The 27731-nt window shown below is 36.9% G+C and overlaps 1 protein-coding gene across 1 annotated transcript in view; it reads right to left on the bottom strand.

Annotated features, from left to right (window-relative positions):
• CDK5RAP2 (CDK5 regulatory subunit associated protein 2) overlaps window positions 1–27731 on the bottom strand; it is an 83634-nt gene that overhangs the window by 43433 nt on the left and 12470 nt on the right. The window contains exons 8-18 of the mRNA XM_059828637.1: window positions 25581–25743; window positions 24124–24177; window positions 23579–23698; window positions 22870–22962; window positions 20683–20901; window positions 14971–15141; window positions 14032–14205; window positions 7421–7518; window positions 4254–4384; window positions 2563–2678; window positions 924–1052 (exon numbers count right to left, since the gene is read on the bottom strand). Of these exons, the coding sequence (XP_059684620.1) occupies window positions 924–1052; window positions 2563–2678; window positions 4254–4384; window positions 7421–7518; window positions 14032–14205; window positions 14971–15141; window positions 20683–20901; window positions 22870–22962; window positions 23579–23698; window positions 24124–24177; window positions 25581–25743 (1468 nt within the window). The remainder of the gene's footprint in view (window positions 1–923; window positions 1053–2562; window positions 2679–4253; window positions 4385–7420; window positions 7519–14031; window positions 14206–14970; window positions 15142–20682; window positions 20902–22869; window positions 22963–23578; window positions 23699–24123; window positions 24178–25580; window positions 25744–27731) is intronic.

A 27731-nucleotide genomic window follows, 5' to 3' on the forward strand; every position in this document is an offset into this window, starting at 1 on the left:
TCAGAAATTCAAGACAGACAATACTAGTACCATCATTATTCCTTCTATATTTTTACCCTCCTATTCAACATGTGGTGCACAAGAACAGTGTAACTGAAAGCAAAACCCACAACAGAATATAAAGAAAAGTACTACCAGCCACATTTCAAGTTATGCTTTCTAACAAGCTTGAAGGTTCACTATAATCTACCAGAGCCTCCTGAACATCCTTCATCATTCACGCACAAGACACATGGGGACCCAGCACCCTAAACGCCTCTCAGTGGAAGTATTTTGCCAAGACCTCTTCTTCCCCACAGCTAAAAAAAGCCTTAGCTTTGGGCAAAAGAATGAAACACCCAGCAATGATTACTCCCTTGCACCTCTCAGCAATCTACCACAACACTGGCCACTTCTTCATATACTTCTATATTCTATATGAACGGCCATGCATTTAAGTGACTTAAGGTGCTATTCTCTCTATTTTGGCTACAGAGAGCCCTAGCTGTTTTGTAGATGCAGAGGAGATACGAACTAAGCTCTTACAGAATTAGACACAGCGTGAGAATGGCTCTTGAACAGTAGACAAGCAGACCTCCAGTAATAACTAAAATGTTATATAAGATATTGCTTTCTTCGTAAAATTAACTATTTCCTCCCATTTCAATTGACAAAACAAATAGATCACACACCCAATTAATATTTTAATGTGTATATCGTTTCCTTAAAATCAACTTGACACATCACTGAACACTTGCACTGAGCTGATTCTCTGTTGTGCTAACATCTTAAAGTTGTTTACATCATTAATTTAAAAAGTTATTATAAGGAATTAGCAACCTAAGCCCTGAGGGTTTTACACTCATTCTGCACTGATGTAAATGACTGCACAAGGTATATTAGATGTGAGAGTCAGATTCACTACTTTAACACAGAAAACCTACCTCACTGTGGTTTAATATTTTTAGTGCTTCCTTCCCTTGAGAATCTGTTGTACAAAGTCCAAGCTGTTTCTTCTGAAGTTCTTGATTAATTGACTGCAGATCCTTAACCATCAAGAGAAGGTCAGTAACCTAAATAACCAAAGGAAGAACAAGCAAAACTGGTAACATCCATACTAGCATGAAAACAAATGATGATATATAAATCTCCAACTAAACCTAAACTGCAGAGTTGGAAAGCCTGGGCTTCTACATCTGCTCGTGAGGCAATCTCACTATGTATGAAAAACATCATTACGTATTTCTGAGTTAGTGTTCAAGAAATCTTAACTTGTAAGACTGTAGTTTCCAGCCATGTTATGAAGTTGAGGTACCAAGTTTCACAACTCAGTAGCAAGAAGAAACCTGAGGGCGCCTCACGCTAACAGGCTGATTGGAAAAGAAACATTTTAGTGCGAGGGAAAGCAGCATTACAGGGAAATAGTAGCATTCAGAAACAACCTGTTCTACTATCTCAAACACCCTTTATAAGCCACTATCATTCTGAGCAGTTTCACAGATACAAAATGTGAATGGACAATCATGTTCAAGACCCTTGAACAGACACTACTGTCGCAGACTCATGAATGTATCAAGAAGGCAATGTTTGCAGAAGAAAGTGAAATCTTTTTATTAGACCAATTAATATATTTGGAAAAAAAAGATCAGCTTTTAGGCATACAAACCTTTTTTCAAGTAAGAAATGGTTTATAAACGTCTTTTGCTAATAAGGGTCCCTGAACCTACTGAAGGGAATAAGTTCAGAGATAAAAATGGTATAACCCCAGAATGGGACTGGGACACAATCTGGGCCTTTGGTTATTGACACCTGTTCAGTGTAAGGCAAACTTCTTTCCTTCAGATTACCCACCTCCAGATTTTGAACACCTGCCTACAATTCAGCTGGCCATGAGAAATACAAAACTTCATTTATGTTCACTCCCAAATGACCATATTCAAAATAATTCTTTATCATAAATTGGTGCATGGATCAGAGGTCACTGCACAGGATAAAGAGTCAGAAGAACAAGTTTCTGAACTCTGATACTGATTTATTCTATGACAATGGTCCACACATTTAATCGCTGTGAATTTCAGTTCTCCTTACATAGAACAGAGATGAGATAACATTAACCCACCTCAGTGTTATTTTATAACATGCCATGTTTATCAAGACTTGCAAATCCTGGGATGGAGTGTGCTATACAGAAGTATAAATTATAGACACCACTACCATCTTCATGATTAATAGAGGTGCATGAAATACTTGTTGTAGAATACTTAATGAAAAAGCTTTTCTTTGGAGTTGGTGTACTTCTAGATGACTAAAATACGGCATTGAGTCTGAAACGTGAATCCAGGTGTCTATCATAAAACCTTTGCAGCAAGCCACCTGTCTTTCAGCTGACTCTGAAGCTCGCATGGTGTAACAAAGACTAAATTGTTCATAAAAGGTGGATCACAAACCACAGAGATGAGAACTTCAAATCCTTTCAGAACTACCCAACTGTATCTAAATAAACCTTTTTGTGAGAGCTGCACAAACTATAAACGAAGCAGAATTAAGCCACGAGAAACAGTAAATAATAAAAAAGATCAGTACCTTTTTCTTAAGTTCTTCGAGAGACAGATGGTCTATCTGTAGGCTTAAATGATCTTGCTCTCCTAAACAGATACTCATATAAGATGTTTGATCTCCACAGAAAGATAGCGTTTCATCTGTCAAAATAACGAAGGACAGGAATTATTTCAGAAACTCTCTTCGCATTTTATGCTGTGTTTTCCTGCAAAGACAGGACTTTTTGAGTAAGTAAGCCTGTGGGAGGCCAGTTAAAATGTTTCATCCCCCAAAATAAGCTTTCTGTTTTAATTGAACAAATTTTGTCGTCATATTTCTTTGTGTTTCTGACATGTAGACATGCTGTATTTTCTGTGGTTATCATCATGAGTTGTGAATGTAATTCTGAACTATAATTTGCATATTTAGCTTTACAATTAGAAATCATTTTAGGAAGGATAAGTATGGCATGAACAGTTATTCTGTTTTAACTATATTTTTACGAACATGAACTCAAGGTCTCAAGCTGGGTTAGACAAAGTTATTGAATTTATTTTGCTTTTGGGTCAAAAGATTACATTACTTGAATTGAAAATAGCTACTTATTCATCTCCCATATAACTGCAGGAATGATTTGTTATGTTTCAATAAACACCTGTTTATTTACAATATAGATGATAGTTAAATCTATAAATATATCTCATTAGATAGTGAGAAAGCATATCTAAATTAGGACACAGTAGAGACATCCAACTCCTGCTCCCAGCTCTGACACTGATCCCATGGCTGCTGCAAGGATGCAAAGCTTCACAAATGGTCACTAATTTTCAGAGCCTTCATTCCCAGCAGCCTCACCCTCAACACAACTGCTCTTGAGAACCAGGAGTACCCACAAGACCCTTTGGCTTGAACCTGCTTCTTCATCATCTCTGTGCTTTTGAGGTTAGAAACTCTGGAACAGCAGAAGCTTACCTTTTGTCACTTATAGCTGTCAACAGAGTGATGCTAAAATTGAAAATCTAAGTTGAAAGGGGTAAGTGAACAGGCTTTACTGTTATTTATATATCCCTTATGGAATAAAGCAGGTACATCTGTACATATGCAGTAAACTATATTTAACAATGTCCACTTACATTATTCTTTTCTATACCTAAGAATATACTAAAAACACCTCCAAAGTAGTACAATAAAAAAGCTAAAAGATAAGTTATATTTAAAAGCTCTACTATTTCTGAATTACAAAATAACAAAACCTCTGGCTATTTTTTCTTTCTCTGGAAATACTTCTTTGGTTAGTAGGAGTCTAGCCATTTCCTGAGACACAAGCTCTTTACCAGTATTGTGAAATAATTACGTTCCATGGTCAGAAAGTGATCCCATGGCCACAGGCTTATTCAAAGCCAGGAATCTCTGACTTCTGCAGAAAACAGTAAATTCTATGGGTACAAAATTGTAGGCAGCTTGAAATGATCACTGCAGTAGAATTGCCATAGAATTACTAACATTTGCTCCTTGGAAAGAGAAAAGCTGTCCCTCTGTATATGCCCTGATTGCTCAAAGACATTCTGTTACAAATCTCCCAAATAACTTTCAGTACAGAAAGCCAAAAAGAAGTCTTTTCGCACCTTTTTCTACTCTCAAACGTTTCTTCTCCACCACAGCAATCTGACTGTAATAAAACCAGTTTTCTTTTGTGCAAGATCAAGAAAAGGGATGGGCTGCACACGTATACAGACCTTGACGGTTTTTTATGTCCTTAATCTGATCTTCTAAGACCTTCTGTAGATTCCGATTAGCTAAAACATCTTCTTCTAGTTGTTTTCGCAACATGAAAATGTTGTTTAGTTCCGTTTGCAAGCTATTTATACTAAAAAAAAGGAGAAAAAAATTTTCAAGATTCAATTCAAAACATTTTGTTGTGCACCTCAGCATTTTTTATATATCCAGGCTTCCACGAAGAGCCCATTTCACATCGCTGGTTTTCATCACAGAGTTACATTGGTTTGATGCATAAGAACAAACAAATCCGTGCATAGAAAGATGAGACTAAACCTTTACATATACGTCCTTTTCTTGCTGTTTTGAGCTGTGCTGCTTGTAAGTCAGCTTACACATGACAGATATATTTTACCAGGCAACTTCTGTGTAATTCTTTTTAAGGAAAATCAAAATTACTAACTTCTTAAAAGTATGCCAGGAAAATATCACTATCATATAATACTGATGGCTCTATGTATTCCATTATATGGTGACCATGGAAACTTTGTTCCCTTGTTACAGAGCTATACTATATAATCTAATGCTCCACTTAAGAAAAAAATTTTAAAATCATGTTTCATTGAAAATACGACCCAGACACAACTAACGGTTTCATTTCTTCATTTATCTGACAGTCTGTAAAAAGACCTTTTAAGGTCTAAATTGTCTCCATTATCTCAATGGGGTGCAAATGCCAAAACTTACAAATGATAATTTGTCAACGTGAATTAATCCTTTAAGCAGCTTTCTTCTAAGGTGGCCACTGAAGCTCTTACTTCAGCATCAGTCACTGCCCCTCAGGCCTCACAGTGTCAGCACCTCTAGCTGTCCCTCACTAGATCTTCCCCGTACCCTTCAACATCAACAAGACAGTTCTGATCAGTCCATACAAAGACTTAAGTACACTAAAAACTGAAATTGTAATAAATGGGATCTAATAACAAATAGATAACAAGGTGTTACTGAACTCATTGTAGTATTTATTTCCACATTTACTTCGCTCCGAACCTCAGTGTTTTAAGACAAATTAAGCTGCTGTAGAATTTCCAATCCACTGCACTAAATGCCAGAGAATTCAGGAATCTTTAAAAAAAAAATTTAAATCCATCTTACAGGAGACTGTACAGGAACATACAGCACATCATACTTGCCTGAGAATAACAGCATATTGTAGAAACGCATTAATTAAAAGGCAGCATGTATGAAAAGACTCTCAGTCTGTCTTCTGACAAGTGCGCTGTTGTCAGTGTTTCGAGCACAAGAAACTATTGCTTTAACCAATTCTCCCTCACTCAAGAGTATCTTTGAAGAGAGAGCTCTTAAATGCTCAGCAAAAATTTAAGAATAAAAGCAAACCAACACATTACTAGAAGCTAAGTAAGCACATTTTCTCCTTTTCATGAGCTAAAGATTTTATAAGAAAAAGCATTGATTCCCTGCTTGGAGAGACAAGAAATGTCTTGGTCCTGACATCCTGTAGCTTATTTTGAAAAATAACCACCCAGGTTGCTTAAAATAAATAATGCCTAAAAGAAGATATGTCAGCAAGAAAACAGATGTTTGCCTAAAATCCTGTCACTGCTGATGGCAATTACACAAATGAGGAAGCTGAATTTATCTGCAGGGCTTGTTTATCAGCTCCCCAGAACTCTGGGGGTTCAAGTCTTCCTTGACGAGGTTTACAGCTTATCTCAGCCCACAGAACTACGAGGAGGAGAAACGAGACGACTTGTCTCCAACTTCCAGCTCTATTGTTGAATCATTGTGCATCCTCTGCAAATCGCTGCATAACATACACTGCTCTGTGCATCCTATAACTCTGTATCAAGAAAACAGAACTAATGATCCTGCTCCTGATCCTACAGAAGTTAATTGGAAAACTCCTATTACCCTAATGATTGTAACTACAGTTATCATTTTGCTCATTTGAAAGATATTCTAAGAAAAACTAGTCTCAGAGCTATGTTACTTTGCTGTCATTATTACATAGAGCATTGACAATCGCCTTACCCACAGAACATGTTTCCATGGCAGGTCACACCTTTCATGTGAAATATTAAAACAAACTGGCTTTTTCCTTCATTTGGTGATTGTTCAACAGGAAAGTCACAAAAGCCATTGCTCTTTTCCCAGAGATAAGAAATAATCCCTGTAATCTGACTTCTATCACTATTTCTAATGAAAAAGATTCTAGTACCTAAAAGAGCTTCTGAGCTGTGGCCAAGCACAAGATGACATTACTGTTAACGTGCTTAATTCATATACCAGATCTCATCTACTTTAGTGCTACTCACTTTAAGGTTTCCAAACTATAGTGGTCTATAAACCAACCACAAAACACAAACATACATTTCCATGAAGTTGGCAGGTATGAGCCATTGCCTTCAGGCAGGAAGAGTCAGGAGCTAGCTCTCAAATGCTGCCAATACCTAATTAAGATACTTGTAATTCTAACAGTAATTATTTTATAAAACATTTAAATTTATTTTACCTAAAGGCTAAGAATTTTCTTTATTTTATCACAATGTCTCCTCCTCAACTGCCAAGCAATAACAGGATACAAAGTAGGCCACAGAATTCTTTCTACAATGTTGTCGTCTTTGATTTTAAAAGGTTAAAAAACACTTGCTCCTACCATACGTCTGAATGCTTTACATGGAAAGCATACTATGCAAACTTCAATTATTCTGCTTTGTTTAACCTTCTCCAAAATCTTACTGGCTTATATTCTCATCAAAATTCTCACAGTGCCACTTTTAAGATAAGCATTATCTGTATTTTAGGAGTAAACCATGGCAAACCGTCCAGCACCCAAAAGTTCACTGTGATTTGATTCTTCCTCTATCTTCCAACACAGAACATGTACCTCCTCTGAAAATCTAGCTGCTTACTTTGGAAATCTGGCTCGTACGAGATTCCAATCCAAGCAGAAATATTTTCAGAAACATTTAAGCAATTTAGATAATATAACTCCACTTACAAAAATAGTTCTCTTTTAAGGAGACTACTACAGCTAGTTTATGCCTTATGAATAATTGGCCAGTACAAAATAATCACCACTCCAGTTAAGCTGCACCTTTTTTCACAACTTCTGACTTTTGCCCTTTCAGTTTAGATTATCCACCAAAATAGAAAAAGTACTTACCTATCCGATTCTTTGAAGGTCTTCACCAGCGTAGAATAAATATTTTGTTCCTTTCTTAAAGCAAGGATCAGCTTTTCATATTCAGCTTCTTTATGTTCCTAAATTAAAACAAGAACATACTAAGCTTACAATGTAATCTTTAAGTTTGCATGTCTACAGCTATGTGTAGGCTCGTGTCCTGAAGAAAACGTGAAAGTAGAAATCCAAATTTGCTGAACAGGATTGCCCACCTCTAATGCCTAATATGAATCTGGAAATTATTCATGATACTTAAACCCAGCTATTATTAAAGGAAGCAAATAGTATTTCACTATTTTCCTACCATGAGTCACATATCTAAACAGTGCTTCATCACTTTTATCACAGTCTAAAAAGCTTTCTCCCCCAGCATCCTTACTTCCAAAGTTTACAACTTAACGACCCAGGAACAACCTGGCAGGTACCTATTTCAGAGGAGGGGAAGGGAGAGAAGGGAAAGGGAAGTAGAGAAGCCCAAGCTCCAGGCACACGTTTTAGAACATCATCCTGAAGGTCCTCTCCGTATTCCAGATAAAATTGGCTTTCTTTGGGGCAGGGGTTTCTGCAAATTCTGTTCCATTTCTGAACAAAAAGGACTGTATCAAGCCGACAAATAAAGGCTGAACATGTCAGATACACACTCGTTGAGTCAGCTTTCTGCACACCCAGCTGGGTCACTACAAGCTGCTTCTTTACTTGTGTAAGGAAAAGAAAATTGTTTACCTGCAGTCTTGCTCACAGAAGGTATATTATTATTATTAGAATAAATCCAGACTCTTACGCTACATTCTCAGTAAGGCTCCACTAATTTTCGAAGACTTTCTTCACTCCAAAACAACCACACAGCCACTTTTTCAGCAGGAGGCAAAAATGCAGCTATTTAAACGAGCATTTGCTTGCATTTACTACATAAAAATATCTAAGATATCAGCCATCTCAGAAGACAAAATAACTGGGTTATGTACAGCAAATTTAGATGCATTAATGTCAGGCACAAATATTCTGCCTGTTTGAGAAGAATAGTAGGCCTTTTTGCTTCTCTCAGTTTTCTTCTTCAACTGAAAACTGAAAGGAAGAACAAAAAAAGTGCCACAGCTAAGGGGGAATGTTTATGGCTCTAGTACAACAAGATAACTCTGGAGAGCAAGATTGAAAGGTAATTCTATTTTCTCCATATTAGAACCTCAAGATTGGAAACTAAACTCTCAAGAGATACTAAATCATTAGTGAACAGATCATTAACAAGGAAGAAATCTACACCCAGGAGTTTTAACCAGCTGTTATTACTCCAATTGCAATTCCTAAGGAAGGAATTGCAACAAAAAATTCAGCTACAGTAGAATCTCGTTAATTCACACTAATGATGCAAAGACTCTGTTAATTTGAAAAATTCAGTATTCTGCAAAGTAAACAGTACAAAAGCAAGGACAACTGTTGTTTACTTTAAGTTATTTACACTCTTACTTCACAGTATGCTAGCAAATATGTTAAATAATATTTTGCAAGTGTAATCAAGTTCTGATCAAATTACTCCTGTTAAGGTAATCTGCATGTCAGACCTTACTGCAGACAGAGTAGCTTCTACCACCGAACGCTACAGATTCTTTAAAGAAGTGACCTTGCCTTTGTCCACATGCATCATGTTCAGCCACCAGCATTCCTAACAGTAGCTGTATTCTAACAAATGTTTCCAGGTTCTAGTGCAATTTATACATTAAATACTATTCTGTATATGAAGTGCAAAATGCTGAGCTTCATATCAAGTTTATTATCTAGATGAGCAGAGGAGGAGCACACAGGAATGGCTGCAGCTGACTGAGTACTGACAAACACAAAGGCAAACAGATGGAGGTGGGTGATCCGGAGTCCATTAATAAAAAAATCTCACAAAAAAACCCATGTAAAAAAGTACATCTTACAGCCTGATTTAAGGAGTCTTATCAATGTGCTGGAATCTCACCCTTTCAAAAACAGTCACTAAACATAAAATACACAGATTGCAATTTAACTTGGAAGAAGTTTGATCACAATGACATTGATCAATGACATAGAAAGCAACAGGAAGAAATAAATCTTTTGACTTAATTTACTCAGTTAGCAGTCTGTTAAAAGTTCTAGTGAACTCTTCCATATGTCTGATACAAGCCTTGCAATTATTACTGAAGACATTACAGAACTATATCCTAATTAAAAGCTCTTTCTGAAGCACTGGCAAAGTAATGTCACTCCAAAGAGTTTACGGTACACAAATTAGATAACAGTTGTCACCAATTGTTCAGGGTCTGTCACTGCAGTATCAGCAAAGCAGTGTAATACACAGAACCATGCTCTGGTTTCTTATGTTTCTTTTAGAATTCACATGTCTAATTTAGTTCTACATTTGCACCAAAATCTCAGTAAGCTCATGAACTCCTCCCAACTCTTTTTTTTTTTTCTGCATAACAGGAGACAGGAGCTGTTTCTTAATTCCAAATGTCACAGCTATACACAAATTATTAAATTCTAAATTCAACTAGCTAGGCAGAGGTTAGGAGAATCATGAAGAAGTGTTCTTGATTTTTCAGAATCTTTCATGAATAATAAGGATGAGAAGATACAGCATGAACATCTTTTTTTGGTTTTTTGTACATTATTACTGTCATTTCTAAATAAAGCGTAGGAGTGAATTATTCCAATCAACTCCCCAACAGTACACAAAACATAAGGCAGCTCTGTAACTTAAATAGACCATAATGCTGTGGGAGTTAATGAAACATTAAACCTCTTGACACATGGTGTGAGGGAAAATGTGTTAGAGGAGATAGCTGCAAGACATCCAGGACCATATTGCAGTGAAAGATTTATATGCCCATGAAAGGAGGCAATCTAATACATTAAAGTCTATATTTAAGTCTGAAATACTATTGCTAAGCAGCAGTGGTGGAAAACACAACTTATTTTCATTAAAGGTTTCTCAAATTGTAAGCAATGAAAGTAAAAGGTTTATACCTCCACAATAAATAACTTATTGGCAAAGTCACAAGAATATCCGGTTGCCTCACTGAATACTCTCTTGCTTGCAACAACCGTTGGGATCATTTAAAAATCTCTGAAGGTTAGAGGATGAATGATTGAGAGAAGGCCATAATCTACACCTCATCACTGATTCACCCACCCATCCACCAGTTCCAGAATTTGGTAATTTCTGCTAAGATTGCAGTAAACTTTATGTATGGTCTACCATAAATGAAACAATTGCTAATAAGATTAAAATTGTTACAGGCCACTGAGTCATACATCTAGAGAAGAAAATTACTATAGCAAAAGACTTTGTTGGTGACTTTTAGAAGATGTCATCTCAACCACAGAAAATGTCACAAAGCTGTTGGCTCCGAGGAACTTATGGCCCTTCTTGGTGGTATGTGAGGGAAGACTAGTGGACTATATACAGATCTCCAAATATCACTTCATCAGGCTAACTCCTTTAAGATGAAATTTCTGCTAATATGGAAATGGTGAGACACACCAGCCACATCCATTCCCATCACCAGGCCATGCTCTATGTCACAGATAAAAAGCATCATGTTTAAAGTGTGTGAAGACATGGATATTGACAAAAAAGATTGCTGTTTTCAGCTATAAGCTAATCCCATCAAATCAGAAATTGAACTATCACCCTGTTTATGTGTTCACACCATCAATTTCAAGAGACTGAAAGTAACAACTACAATGTACTGATCACTATTTAATAGACAAGACACTTGTATAAAAAAAAAAGACAACTACATCACTTTCCATAATCATGACGACTCAGCAACAATGTGCACACTGCATCAATTTCAACAGCTGACATGTCTGCAGTACTGCAACAATTGCACCAATTCCAATTCTCACGACACCTATCAACAGCAATGCTCTAGCTACATCAATAACTTCCATGCATTGACTATAATTTCTCCAGCTGCAGCAAATTACATCACAACTGTATGCACACAGTATTCCCTGACTGCACAGTATTAACTCCCTAAATACAGGAGTAATTATAACCAAAGTCAAATAATGTGCTGATCATGCAGGAATTAGAAAGTGCCTTGTGTCTGCAGAAACATCAGATTTGCCTTGCAGTGTATCCGCTAACTACATTTCCTACTCCACCTTCAGGTGGTATACAAGCTCCCCCTCACAAAACCAGACATCACGGAAAGGTGACATTGCAGCAAATGCAAGATTTTTTTCTTTTACACTTGGAGAAATCAATTTAGAATTAAAACTCATATCACTGGGGCCCCTTACTGCAGTATTCGCTGTGTACAAGATTACATGTGCCACACAACAGAACCCTGAAGCACAGCTCAAGGACTGAGCAAGAGCCACTTGTCTCAGTAATAAAATGAACCACAAAGGTCTAAAAATCTGTGTTAGAAATGTATTTACCTAACAAATGCTCCAACAAAAAGAGCTTTGTAAGTATAGGAGTATTGGTTGTGAGAGAAGAGCATTAAGCACAAAACCAACTAAAGTTTCCAAAATTATATGGAGTCCATTGCACTTCTAAATTCCTTGGCTGTAAAATGTATTTCATTCCAAGGCTTCATAGATACCAGAGTCAGCAGTTGCACGACTAAGCTAATTATCAGTGCCCTCGCACACTCTCTCTCTAGCCCATGACAGTGGCTCAAGAATCCAAAGTCTAATTAGAAACTGTCATTTATCTTCCCTTGCCTGGCCAAGGCACCCAGCAGAGCTTTGGATGTTGGTTGCTTTAAAATTTATCATTACATTAAAATGAAGTAAAAAGGTATGATGAAAGAGAGAAAGTTCTGCATCTCTCAATTCAGTTTCTTCAACTTAAAAGATCAGTGAGGCTAGAAGAGCTTGGTTTCTGTTCTCTCTGGTGGGGAGGATCCAGCTGTGCGTTTGTTGAGAGTTGGTGCAGCACTGTAAAGTCATCAAAGAGCCCAAGGCAGCCAATAAGAGCAGAGCTCGGTATAATCTGTGTCCAAAAAAACTTATGATTAATATGCCAAAGTGGGTTCTTACAGGAGATATCTTACACAGAGGTTGCGCTGAGAGGACAATGGGTTGTGATTAGGTATTGTTCACAATCACTAAGCGAACCAGCAATAGAGAATAGCTTGTGATTAGAAGGTGGGTACTGGGTCATTACCATGCGTGGCTTCGCTTGCCACTGTTCTCTATCCTGGTTATACACCTGTATTGGAAGTGGGGTGTGCAGAGGAAAGTTAGTGTTTGATTTTCATTAATTCTGTATGATTTTCCGGGGAACTCTTAGGTCCCTTTCTGACAGAAGTTAAACTGCAGTGCATGCACGTGTTTTACGGAGGTAGAATTTCTACTCATTCACAGACTTTATTTTCTCTGCATGTATGTTCATGTATACTTTGATATACTCTGCATTGGTACCCTGGCAAACAGTGATGCAGCTCCTTTACTCTGAGCTTCTCATATACCCCATGACTCAAATTGTTCTTGCATCTACCTTGTTTAATAAGAATGCCCATAACATATTAAGCATCTCATCACTAGTGTGTTCAGAATGTGACACAAGACATAGTACTCATGTTTCCTTTACCAGTGGCTCACTTTATTTTAAACTTCCTTGAGAAAATCTCATTAATGACTGATACATTATTAAAGAAATTAAATAGCTTTCTCCATCATTAGTACATACTAGTCCAATTCTTTTTACTTTGCCTGATGCTTTTGGAGACCTTAACACGCTAGGCTGCAAACAACACAAAAAAGACAAGAAATGTACCTTCAAAAGCAGCTTACTTGTTCAATAATCTGTACACAATAATAAAAAATGCACTGATTCAAAAACTGCTGAACAGTGCCTGACTTCTTTTTTTTTGCTAGTACAGAAGTGGGGGGTGAAGGGAGAAGGAACTAACTCTACATTTTAAGACTTTGAATTTTGACCTCTGATTTCAGGTACTAACAAGTCTTTTTAATTTATGGCATCAAATAAAATAATGGGCATATATTGTCCACCTTTTTTTAATATCTATATTTCTGTAGTATTTCCTTTCTTCTTTGCTTTAAAGTAGTGTTCTTCTTGCCCTAGACATATCTTCACTCCTACCTATATTTTTTATCCTCACACTCCATTTATCTCCTGTGGTCACTAGCTCTGTGCAATCTTTCCCCTTATCTATCAGAAGTACACAAACTCTCTTCTGCACCTCCTTCAGAAACACAAATACCCTCCCACCCAGGGAAACAGGTCTACCACATGACCACAAAACTCCACCTCTTTGTGGCAGGCAAAACATTTCACACGCTTTGTGAGAGTAAAGAGTTTAGTGATGCCATATAAACTCATCAGAGTACAACACTATGTACTCTTACAATGCCTGATCAATACCATCACAATTGTACAAATTATGTGACACAATTATTAATAAAGTCATTGTTATCTTTTTAATAACACAGAATATTTTGATATGGTACTGATATGAAGGAAAAGCAGCCCCTTGCTACATGGGTGAATTACAACATGAGTCCACACCTCTAAAGCCAAAGTCAAAGTTCTCTTCAATTTGAAGTCAAGGTATTTATCTGCAAGTGATCAGAGTTATGAATAAACTCACCTCTAACTCTCTGACTGTCTTGATGATTGACTGTTGAGACACTGCAGCACATTTTTCCTTTACTAAGCCCTCATTTTTCAGTTCAAGTTCTTCATTGGCTCTTAGAAGGTTCTTGTACCTATCCAGGAGCTCCTGCAATTCTGCATCCTTTTCTTTAACTGTTCCATCAAGTTTCTGACAGAAGAAAACAATGAGACAGTTTTACAAAATTTACTGTAGTTCTATATTGCAAAATAGACAAACAAACAAAATTCAGGAGAATATCCAAGGATGATCCAGCACATGTTCTTCATATACCTCACAAAAGTGCTCAATTTAACATAACAGAAGCAAAAAAAGATCGAACAGAAGCTTTCCCCAACTATCCGATCTCTTAAGTATCAAAAAATAAGTCAAGGCATGCACCTTGGTCTCCAGGTATAGAGCAACTTCAACTATTACTCTTTGCATTGCTGGTTGAATACCATCAGTACTTTTCAGGGTTATACATCCAGCTATAAAAAAAAAAACGAGCAGGGGTCCGTTAACATTCAGGCAGCTCCCTTCTCACACATATCATTTTGAATGGGCTCCAAAAAAAGAAAGATAAAATATTTCAGTATCTATACCTACTCCTCTAGTTTCTGCACAATAAACTGAAAATCATAGGCACTTCAGAGCTTTTAAAGCATCTTACCACAACAGTGAAAATTCTACCTAAGTATTAGTAAAGCTTTCTTCCTCCTCTGTCCACATGCTTCATAAAACCCTAACAAGAAATCTTGTTGAATGCCACACACTCTATAATTACATGTCTGTTCTGCAAATACATTATAAAAAGTGAAGGATTATAATCAAAAATCAACAGTAATTCCAAATACAAATGTGATTTTGTAATAATTCCTCATACAAAATCAAATTATAATTCTCCATTTTTCATTTTAACTTCAGTCTACCTACCTGAAGCAGTAGATCCTTTTGATTGACATTGTCTGTTAGCTGCTTGATAACTAGTTCTTGGCTCTGCAACTTCTGATTGCTTTCACTCAAAAGAATATTGTAATGATGTTCAACTGCTTTTTCTTTCTCAGTCATTTCACCGTGTAATTTCTCTAGCTGATTTCTAAGGTCCTACAAAAAAAATGAAACTGAATATTTAGCAAATCAACTTTTAAAAAAGTAAGACTAACAACCCACATTATTAGCTTAACTTTCCATTGCTTTAAATTACTCATAACACTGAATAGTCTAGAGAATGTATTTATGCCAGCATCTTTCTCTTGGCATCAATGAACACAATTAAAGAAATAAAACTTTTAGATGAGGTGTCAGTATTGTCTTCTAAAAATCTAAGTTGCTATTGTTTAAATGCTTTTCGTACAGAATGACTGGACTCCAAGGCTGTGGGGAATATCATGCACGTAGATGTCGTCGCTGTCAGACTGAACACTCACTTCTGAGTCAATTTACTCCCTTGCTAGAAATAGGAGAAGATTGGTTACGGGTGATTCAGTTTGTCATTTGCTCTTTTTCTCATCACACCATGAAAATTCTTGCACTAACATTGTATTACTAGTTACTTTTGCATCAAACAAAAGGTCAGAAATGTTAAAACGTTTTCTTTTGACAAGAACACAAACTTCAAATGACCAGTCAGGTCAGTCTCATGATTAGAAGCTGTGAACAGAACTTGCTCTTGATTCTGGCTCTGTTAATTACTTCCTGCAGCTCAAAGACTAGTTGGATCATCTCCACATCTTAGTTTCCCATCAGAGAAACATACACTTCGTGTCCATTTTGCTTCTAAAACACAGAAACAACCTCTTTCAACAGCTTTATGCAGTAGCAGGTCCAAAGGACTCTGTTAGGACCAACATAGACTACTGCAATATAAAAAGCAGTATCTCCTAGTTTGCAGGTCAAACACTTGACGCACACCACAATTATAGCTTTCTCCTCCACATTCCTACAGATCCTGTTCCACTTCCCTTGAAAATCCACCACCTGAAAATGTAGCTATCTATGGCGTTTCAAAGTCTGACCACCTGACAAAGCCTTGGGTTCCAAGCAGTAACATCAAACAATTCCTATTCCTTACATTTTGCTATGAACTGGGCTAATCAGTAAATCAATGGAAATATATATAAAACTCTTAGGATGTAATTAATAGCCAGTTCCCAGTTACACAGTGGAAAATATGCAAGAGCACAGGGCAGTAGAAAAATCCATAACGTGGCTTCTCCATCCTTCCACCTGCTCTCCCACCACTACCGTTTGCGTCACTTCAAACTTTTTTGGTGGAAGTTTCAACACTGTCAATTGAAGGAGGCATAGCTTGCATATACACTAGCCTCATTTTATAAGCTTTTACTCTGCAAGAAGATCTAGAGCATTTACTGCATGGACTGAGTGGAAAAAGAGAAGTAGAAACTTATAACAAAGGAGCTGTTGTCTAAAATTAAACAATTAAAACTTACAGAAGACTTTATACTATCTAAACTTCTCTTCAGACCCCAAGAACCAGGTAACACAGCCTACATCTTAAAATAAATGTTTTCAATTTATTCCCAAAAAGAGCCCATTTGTGAAGTATCATAAGCCCTTTAAATAGTTTGCACATATGGTAGTCACCTATAAACTTTACATTTACCTCCACTGGGATTTAAAATTCAATAGTTATTTCATTCTAAGTACAAAGAAATAGCACCAGTGACACTTTAATTGCAATCTCTTTACAAACTGTTTTATGTCCTTTTCTTGACTTAATTACCTTGTTTCATGCAGGTTCACATCAAATCCTTAACATCGTTTTACTACTTCAGTGTTTTACTTCTGTTTATTTTGCACATTAAATACAAATTATCATTTACAATGCCTTTTGGTTTACTTGCTTAATTTTAGCTTCATTACCAGGATTCAGCTAAGAAATCCCTAATAGCTCCCAAAAAACCTCAAATGTTATTCAAAGAATGATTAAGCTTAGAGCTCCAGTTCTGCAAACTAATAAAGTTAATTTTTTTCAGGACCAAAAGAACTACTTGCTTGACTAAGAAAACTGAAGAATTGCAGAATCAGGTCCAAGTTTTGTCTATACCCATGAACTCTCAAAAACATTTCTATTTCTTCCTAACTATAAATTGCAGTGTAGCACAGCTCTTTTGAAAGTAGCACCACTGTCTGGTAACTGTAAAGTCTTTTGGCTTCAAGTTATGGAGCTCTTCAAGTGGGTCACATTAGGCTTATTCATATACAGCATGTGAATTGGAAGCAAAGGATCAACTGCAGTGCTACGATTTTCACTGCATTGCAAAGTTCACTCCTTGGCTTTCGATTTTTACATTTTTTTTATACTATTACATCACTGAGAGGCTTTAAGTGAATACATTACCTGTTAGGTAACTAAACTTCAAAGGAACACATTTGTCCTGTCCTATAACTTCAAGTGACCAACACTCTGTGACTTCTCTTTATGAAAACCATAAACAGCTTTAGAAGAAAAGATGCTGCTGCAGTAAGAGTACTATATCCCCTACTATGTAATCTCAGCCATCTTGGTGTACAGCACTTGTCAGGTACAGAAACTATGCTTCTGCCTTTAAAGCAGCATAAATATTACGGCTAGGTTTATGGAAAGAGGTGGACTGACAAGGCACACAATTGTGGAAAAAGTAAAAAAGCCTGCAAGAGACTTGCAATTTGCAGATACTTTGCCTCTACTATTTCTGCCCCCAGAATTCCCTAAATTCTTCCCTAAATCCTTCCCAAAACAAGCTAGAGTTGAGACTGAAAATTACCTTCTTTGCATGAGCTACAATTCCGTAACACGCAAAACTATCCATCACTACAGCAGGTTGCTTGAACTCATTGACCACTCAAATTGTCTGGGAGAAAAATCTATTGGTTTCCATACATTGAGTTGCAAGGATAATATAGTACCTACAGTTCTCAGAGCATAAACTTTGCAATTCCCTCTGCCAAGCTTTTTCCCAAGAGACTTTCCTATGATTAATGATAGTTGAACTAAGAAAAATGAATGTGAAACACTATAATGTAGAAGACTGGAGCAGATGCCTCCCCCTCCTTGTCAGATAGAAAACAGGTTGGTGAATAATTAAGTCACGAAGCTCCAAAACCTCTCTCTCAGGCTAAACTACAGGTAGGAAGACTAAATAAATTCTGTCTAATGAGTTATTCTGCATTTCCCCAACCAACTGATCAAATATGAATACCTAGTAAATACACTCTAATTGTCGACATTGAGGCCTAGAGAGAGAATGGATACTTAAAGTGTTTAATCATGTAAATTTGAACAAACTCTTCGATCAAGAAGCACTGAATCTCTGTTATAGACACAGTAACATGGTAGACACAAGCAACATTAAGGACGAGTTGATGTTTATTCCTCATCAATTGTATGTAAAAATATATGCCCCAAGTTTCTTGTTTCAAAGAGCTTGAAGTGATGCTGAACTACTGCTTAACAGCAGCTTCTGGAAAGTACAGAACTGAAAGAGGTTTTGCTTTTAAAGTTGACCTAGTAAAAAGCCAGGGCACCCACCCACGCTGAGGCAGGGACATTGTTCAAGAACATCTACACCCATCGCTCCAGAAGACTCCTAATACTGGGCACAGTTTGTGATTTGGATGATCGGTTCACATGTAGCAGTCTTAATTAAGTTAGTTTAGCCTTCTTCCGTTCCAGGACAGTAATGCTCAAATCACCTCCAGACAAACTGGGTTTACAACAGGGCAGATGTACTTTTTCTGGATCTCTAAGGTTTTTAGGTTTTTTTTCAAAAATAGATATATGCAAAAATTTGGATTATCCCAATTACAGTATATGAAAAGTCCTTGAAAATCTCCCTGTGAGTAAGGGAAGAGCTAAGGCAGCAGTTCATTAAAGATGTTCTACAGTTTAGGCAGATTCTTGCTAGTTTTATTCTAACAAAACAGAAACACTGATAAATAGGTATCTCTGAGCATAAAGAGAACAGAATTTTTAAGGCTGTCTCATAAAAAGTTTGCATCAGATCACTGAAGTGGTCTTCTATTTGTCAAAGAGCAAAATATCACAGCATATTTTTTTACTCCCACATATCTACTACTTAATGGGCAATATTTCACAGGCAATATTGCTATATCCAAATGTACTAGCAACTCTGAAATTGAAACAGCTGTTCCGCAAGGAGTAGGAAATAGGTTAGGGATATAATTTTTGTAAGACTGCTCATCTTTCGGCAGGAATGCTTTTCCCCAAGGAGCTAGTCATTTACATGAAAAACTTGGACATAATGGAGTCAAACAGGCTTCTGTAATACAAGTAACTCTGAATTCCCCAGCAACTCCCTACTCAGTCCTACTTCTCCTGTCTTTCCTATACAGTTATATTTTAGCTCCCCTGAAAGATGAAAAAAGTTCTGACTAGAGAAGACAGTTAAATACAAAATACTTTAAATCAAAGAAATATGTTCTTTGCAGCTGTTTTACTGACAGGAGCGATCTGTTCTTTCTCTCCTTAACCTCAACACCCTGAAGAAATTTCAGAGGACACCAAAGATAGAGACTTTGTGACGACAGCCTAACCACAGTTGACAATCAACCAAAAATGCAAGTTAAATTGGGGGCAGGAGAGGGGGAGAACTACTTATTTGTTTGTAGGTAAAGAGATCCCTCTACTGGTTTTAAGTGATATTGCAGGGACAGCAATTTCCACATATACCTGCTTTATTAAGGTCCTTATTTAATAATTGAACCAAAACATCCACTGACTAAATACAAGCTCATTTAATCTTTTATGTAATTTAATATAACAGGAGACTAATCCCTAACTGAAGAGGACCAGATTTTGCATGCAGGCAGAACTCTAGGTGAAAAGACTTTAGAAAAATCCACATGACAAGACACAGAGGTGAGAAGTACGTTTTATGTCAAACACTCAGCAGAAGGGGCATCCTTTTTTCAAAGGAAAAAAGAAGAAACCTGATCATTCTCTTTGTTGCATGAGCTGTTTGTGTTGGAAGCAGAAGTGCTTATCTAAACGCCTACAGCAAGGTAAAAAACCTTAAACAGAATATGAAGCAAGTAAAATTAATGAACAGATACAGCACATGATTTTTATGTTAAATTGTGATCAACTAATCCTGTGCTTTGGGAATTTTACAAGCAGAAATTATTAAATATACAGTCTTTACAGTGATCCTGCTATCATAGCAAAAAGCAAGCTGAAGGTTGGCGTAAGGCTGCAACAACTGGCTACTTACTCCTACTCTGCATTAGAACTCAGAAGAAAGTTTAATTTAAGTAGTGTAATTTAAGATAATGTATAGATGAGAAACAAGACAAATACAGCAGCAATATAAAATGTACATTGTTGTACATGTGCAGACTCTCTCATCAGAAAAACTGAAACCACTTACAAAGGCCAGTGATCTTTTCTAGGACCTAAGACTGCCAAGATGATGTTTATTTTAAAATATTTTTCTGTGCAGACTGTGTGCCTGAATTTTCCTCATTTTTTTTGGCCACATTCTTTTGAACACTGGCTTTAGGCAAATGCATTTACCTTTCAAAAAAGTAGTCAAATTAAAAAACTAAATTTGTTAGAAAAGGACATGCTAGAAATGCCAAATTATTTTTAAACTTTATGAAATAAAGGAAAAAAGTGATAATAACATTAATGGTTTTGTCACTTCTGCTCTTTTGTAGTTGCGCTTCATCCAGCTCCTTCTCCATTTTCTCTCTTTCTAAATTCAAATCATTTAGCTCTTGATCGGTCCTTTTAATCCTCCTTTGTAGTTTACGATTCTCAGCATCCTTTGTAAGGTTTTCTGAACGCAGCTCTGCTAAGAGGGTCTCTTTTTCCATCAAGAGAGCTTGATAATCCTCAGCACCCTGAAACAGAATGCAGCATTCAAGTTCTGTAAGGGTATTTGTAGAGACTGGAAGTCTTTACTCCTGTTGCGTCCAGACCCACGCCCCCACACCTCTTTCCAGTACTTCAAAATTATGGTGCAAAAATACAGTGAAATGACAGTTACTCACACAACAGGGAAAATGTTAGACTGAAAATTTTCTCAACTAATATAACACAGCTTTCAATGACATCCAGTACAGGATAACAGTGCCTTAGATAACTAAGAATTAAATAAAGATTGACCTGCAAAGCAGTCCACAGTGCAAATGAGATCATATTATTATTGGTTCCCAAAGCTCTTATTACATAAAGCTTTCTACTTTCGGGTCAGTTTGAATCCAGACTAGGTCAAGTAGTTACCAAGTCATAAGCATATTTTTTATATGAAATAGCAAGTCTGATTTGTGTTCTTCCCCATCATGTGCTGTTACAATTGCCCTCCTTGAAGTTCACAACACAGATGACAGGAGTAGTGGGCTATGCAGCATGATCTACTCACAGAGAACTGCCTTCAACTCAAGTTTGTAGCTAAGTAGCATAGCAATGAGGAGAAAGGCTCGTTCTGTCACTCACCATGCAATATGGATTCTGTGGACAGGAGGGATTAGTTGCACACTTTTTAAACCTAGAACTTGTCGACAGGACAAGAGGAAATGGCCTCAAGTTGCACCAGGGGAGGTTTAGACTGGATATTAGGAAAAATTTCTTTACTGAGAGAGTGGTGAGACAGTGGAATAAACTGCCCAGGGAAGTGGTGGAGTCACCATCCCTGGAGGTGTTCAAGGAACATGTGGATGAGGCATTGTGGGACATGGTTTAATGGGCATGGTGGTGTTAGTTGATGGTTGGACTTGATGATCTTACAGGTCTTTTCCAAACGTAGTGATTCTGTGAACTTTACAAAATAATCAAGCTCTCATAAAAATAGAAGGGTTAAAATTACAGTAATATTTCAAAGCAGGACTTCCATGGTATGAAAAAGCAAACATAAGCTATAGATTCACACACAGACCAAAATGACCTGAAGAAGAAATAGGATACGCTTTTCTCAATACAGCACACTTAAAATTTGGGCTTAAGTGAAATAAATGGCTTTTGAAGAAATGGAGGTGCTCTGTGAGAACTAAATAATACTAGTCCATTAGACTCTGAAATCAAAAAACAGTACAGTCAGTCACAAAAGCTTTAGGTGTGCGTACTTCGGAGGCAAGCGTATCAACCTCTTCCATTCCTGCTGAGCTAAGGGACCAAGTAGATGAACAAACATCGTAATGGAAGATTCATCGCTGCCTCTAATCAGTATTAGTTAATCGGACATGGTTTTAGATGAGTTGGAAAACATTAAAATAGACAACATGATGTTTCTTGTAATAGCCAATTCTTACTTTCTCCCATTTTACATTTTAAAACCTTTATCATGCATAAATTATCAGCATAAAGTCCTTTCTCCTCCACACACATTTTCACAAACAACACTCCACTGTTTTATAAACAGTGGTTTCACATTTATTATATAAATAAATCCAAGCAAGTGTCTCATACCCAGTTCAACTCTGCTAACAAGAGGAGTGTGCTGTTACCATACTTTTGGAAGAAAAACAAAAACATTCTTAGGTCAACAAGGAAAGCTCAATATCATCTCAACTCCACAACTATTTGTGTCTTTATTTTATCTCATTTCGCTTTTACACATTTCTCTCAGGTGTTATAGAAGAAAAAACTCAAGAAAGAAGATAAGTAATCTGACATTTTAACACTATCATTTAAATAATTTGATTTGGTGGTTGTTTTTTTTCAAAGTAAGAAAAATTAAACTTTTTAAACAACATTTTAAATTAATTTCCATTCCTCTACGTTCAAAGATACAAAGCACTACCTACTGTGTGGAATTATGGAGAAGGGAGGAGCAGGGATAGGGGAAGCCACATTAATTGCTTGCTTCTTACCTTGAATTTTTGGATGTGTGCCTTGTGAGTTGCCTCTCTTGCCTTAGCCAACGAAGCATTTAGATCTTCAATTTCAGAACCAAGCTCCTCATTCTTTAAGTAAAGTAAAATTAATACTATGTAGAAAGAGTTATTTCCAAGGGATGGTGATTCAGTAATAGCTATCCCATCTCATTATCCATTCATCCAACTACACAAAACAAATACTTTAAAGAACAAAACCACCAAATATATTGTAATAATTCTTGTATAAAGAAATTGGTGTTCTTATACAACACTCACTAGACTGCCTATGACTCAAGTTAAGTATTTCCCACTCTTCCACAAAATCTGAATTTCAGCTGATGCTGACCTCTCCTATTTTAGCTGTCTTTATGACAGCTCCACTTGCTCAACAACGTAACTTACTTCTCATACTTTTTAAGCGGTGCTCAGAGCTGATAAAAATCAGTGTGCAACTGAAAACATTTTTCTTCAAAGTTCTTAAGGGAGAAAGTATCTGTTAAGTATCTTTTTCCTCCCTCCTCCAGTCCAAGACCCAAAACTCTAGATAAACAGAGCTGTTTACAGATATGACAGCAGCGATTAATGACCCACTAGAAGTCTCCTAACAGTTACAGTGAGACGGTCAACCGCTGCCACATACACAAAGCACACACTCCTCTCCCAATGATAGTTCTACAAACCAGCAAGATCATAATCATCATACCTCTTTTTCCTTTGCTTTTAATGCAACAGTTAGCCCTTGAATCGTTTTATCCCTCTTCAAACCATTCTTCTTCTCAACAGCAAGCTCATTTTCTCTCTCTTGTAGCTCTTCTTGAAGTGACTAAATTAGATTACGTGAAAGTTGCATTAACTTCCCACTAAGAGATACTGTAACTGCACATTAATAAGTACATTCTCTCAGAGTTCTTATATCTTATTACTCAGATTACTAACATAAAAAATAGTCCCAAAATGCAAGTCATCATCTTAAAGATGTGCCTGGAATATAGTATAAGAAGCCTAATCTCATGGGCGGGCCATGAGTATCAGCTTCAATATTTGATAAGCGTGCCTATCAGCTTTACTGAAAACTGCTTCAAAAACAAGGTCAGCCTTCCTGTCATCCAACATCAAAGAGAATTTACCAGAGGGCTTGCTTTGCTTCCTTTCGAGTCAAGGCCTCTCTGCATCTATGAAAGCATAACAGAAGAGATCCCAACATGCACTGTAAGTGGCCAAGGAAACAGAAACAAAAATTGAACTTACCTGAATTTTTTTTTCAAAGGCATTTCTCTCATTTTTAAGCTCCATTCTAATAGCCTATAAGAACAACACAGTTGTTACAGTCAAGTAAATTCATTCTAAACACAAATGTAACTCATTAAGCATTGAAATGAAGCAAAATGAGCTTAAAAACCTTGGGGAGGGAGGAAACAACTTAGTATACGCCTTTTGGCAGGAATATACTGAATCAGTTGCTTCCTGGAACTCTACAAATCTACCTGGGCACAGTATGAGCCTGTCCAAATTAAGAAGAAAAACAAAACAAAAACCCACACAACATGTTCTTCCATGAGACAGGACAACTGTACTTGCCAAGTTAATAAAAATGCATTTTTATGTGACATTTATCTATGTCAGCAAGATGCTTTTATAGGGGGAGATTTTAGTTAGCACTTTTCCTTGGGGATGTTACAGAATTTTTTTTTTAAAAAGTAACCATATATAAAAACAGAGTTGTGCAAAGGTATTCATCAGATCTTTTTCTCCAATACTGCATCCCAAAATAATCGTACAGTCTGTTCACCTCCTATGAAATGATTAAAGATGACCCTGCTTTCACCTTGACACACAAATGCTCTTGTGAAACCAGGGTAGTTTTTCCTGACACATATCGATTTAATTGCAAGAAGACCCAGAACTGAAAACTTAATTCCACTGATCAGTCCAATAGTAGAAGGTTCTCTTGTCTGTTCTTGACATAAACAAAAAAGCATGTAGGCACTGATCAATATTAAGTTCCAAAACAAAAGGGAAGAAAATTTCTCAGAAGCATGACAGCCTCCATGATTACCTTCTTAATTCTGCCAGCTCTAATTTGTTGTTTGAATAACGAATGGGGGGGTGGGGAGAGACAACAAGCCTTAAGACCTGTTTCTACATTTCAGCTTTCAGGATATCCATCTTCCTCTTTAAGAGCTAAGTGAAATAAAAGACTGACTCTTAGCACCTTTTGTAGGCTAAAGGCTAGACTTTCACTTTATTTCATGAGGTTTTTTTTAATGCCTACCTCCCTGACCACAGCTTTTTCTCCATACCATAACAGTAGAGATACTTCCCAAAAATAACTTCTATAGAAGTTAAGAATGTGACTTGAGAGTTTGTCATCTACTGAGGAACCTATTAACATCTAACTTTTTTTTATATATATACTTCTGTAACGCAGTTGCACAGTATCTATAATACAGGCATAAAGTCAACGGGAAACATGACCTCTCATTGAATGAATAGGAAGCATGGATAGTAAGGATGAATATTGGCCACCAAACCACAATATAACCAATGAACGTTAAGGAAATGGAGAAGGGAGGGTGGGAATAACTGTGGAGATGAGTATTTTAAAAAATTGGCTTAAGTCACTCACATACTGTCATACACAAAACCTTTAAAATCCTACACCACAAGAGATTTAACACATATAACTGTTCAGTCAGTTTCCTCACCTCTATCTCACTATCTTTTTCATGCCTCAAAGCAATGGTAAGTTCTCTGATTTTTTCTGCTGATAAGTTCCCATCACAAGATCCACTCTGAGACTTTTCTTCTTCCAGGTGTTGAATTATAGCTTCTTTACTTTTCAATGACAGATTCAGTTGCTCTATAAGTCTAAAATTATAAGATTTTTAATATTAATCTTGCATCATCTACTACCAATTCTCCAGTCATTGCAGTAAACCTTGCAGACAACTTTCCTAAGTGAAGACGCCAGACAATACTTGTAAAGCTTAGGGGAATACTTTCACAACCCCTTCTCCATCCAGAGAAACCAGAAAAGGTTCCATAACTTTAAAGCAACAAAAAAGGTTGAGCTATCTGCAAAGTGCTCATTCTTATTTCCCTCCAGTACCATTTCAAATGTCAACACTTAAGCTTCAATATTTTAGTTACATTGTCCTTTACAGCACACACAAAAAGCTTATCGATCTGTTCCACTTCTTAGCACGTAAAACACCATATCCTTATGTGCCAGCACTAAGTGTCCCTCAAGTACCTAGTTTCATTTATATTTGTACCTAAGCTGGTTCTCACTTCACATAAGCAAAAAAAGTTAGGTCAGCGCTACCTTCTTTGGTCAATACACATCTTGACACTTCCACTATTCCAAATGATAAAAACCAACAATGCTTTAGTGTTCTGACAGACATGAGGGTTATTTGTGAAAACTTTTGGCATAAGATGCCAGCTGTGATTCTCTTAGTATTTCGTAGCCTAAATGGTGAGAGTATCTTTTTAACACAACAGGAATTCCAGATGTGATACTCCCAGACAAGTTTAAAGCATTGCACATTTATATCTGATTCACTTCAAGAAGTCAAATATTCTCTTCTTCTATTGGCACTATGTTTTTCTGGTCCTGTGAACACTTACACTGTTTACCAGCATGTAGTTAACACTGGATTACAAGGGGAGGGGTGGGGAAAGAAAAAGAAAGAAAAAAAAAAAAAAGACGTTCTTCATCATACTCCACACAGCCTTCACTTTAGTGATCCAATCCTGACAATTTGTTTCCACACTTTAAGCGCTGTTTTCACACAAGCTATAGAGCCGGCAACTCAAGTACCTCTGAAACGGGCTGGTTTTATAACTCCTTCCCAGCTCAAGTCACTCAGGAGAACAACTGTGTTCACGCAAATGACTAACAGCTAGAAAGAGGAAGACGCGAAAGGGGAAAGGAGGGAGATAACTTGAGAGCCAGGTTATAATTACTGTGGTGGCACATAAGGTGCAGTATCAAAACCTATTAGAACAGTTTCATAATTTTGTGTCACTGTAGATTTCAGAATTGCAGTTTTCAATCTGTATGCTTTCACAAAAACTGTCTGGAAAACACTGCAAACTTTGCTTTGGTCCTACCGTAACATAAAACCTATGAAATGAAAGCCTCAGGCCAACATAACTTTCTGTTACCAGGATAGACCAAGTATGCAAACAAGACAGGAAAGGATACTCCAAAGTATAAGGAATCATAATGCTCTTTTGATCTCCATCCGGGGCTGACATCCCCAAACTAACTAAGCTTCACTGGGAGGCTTGCCAAGCATGTATTTTACCCTACATATTGTAAAAAATAAAAAATAAATCCTACAAAGTATTGAGATTTGAGTTTACACATTTTCCCCACCTAACATTATCAAACAACTCACACACCTTTCCAACTACCTGCCAAACAAAGCAAAGCCAGTGCTTTGCAAAACAAATCAAAACCATGAAGCTCAAACACACTATGTTTCTCTTCCCATAAGATTTACCAACCTCCAGAGACACATCTCTGAGACTGAAGAGTATATCAACACCATGAAATCAGTAAGTGAACACAACTTGTAGAGTCAAGTTCTATTCAGCAATGGTTCAAGAAAGCAGCAAGCAGGAGGTAAGTCAGCAAAGTTACAAAAATGTTTTGAAGTAGGACATGCTCCTGTCACATGCATACTGATTCTTTCACACTTTCAGACAACTTTTAAAGATGATTTTGCTATCATGCAGCATGTAAACTGGTTGCTGTGTTCATTCAATAGTTGAATAGATAAGGTGGCCAGTAACACACACATGTATCTGAGGGTAGGATAAAACTATTAAAACCTATATCCATGTCG

Source organism: Gavia stellata, chromosome 24, assembly GCF_030936135.1.
Source record: "Gavia stellata isolate bGavSte3 chromosome 24, bGavSte3.hap2, whole genome shotgun sequence".
Lineage (NCBI taxonomy): Eukaryota > Metazoa > Chordata > Aves > Gaviiformes > Gaviidae > Gavia > Gavia stellata.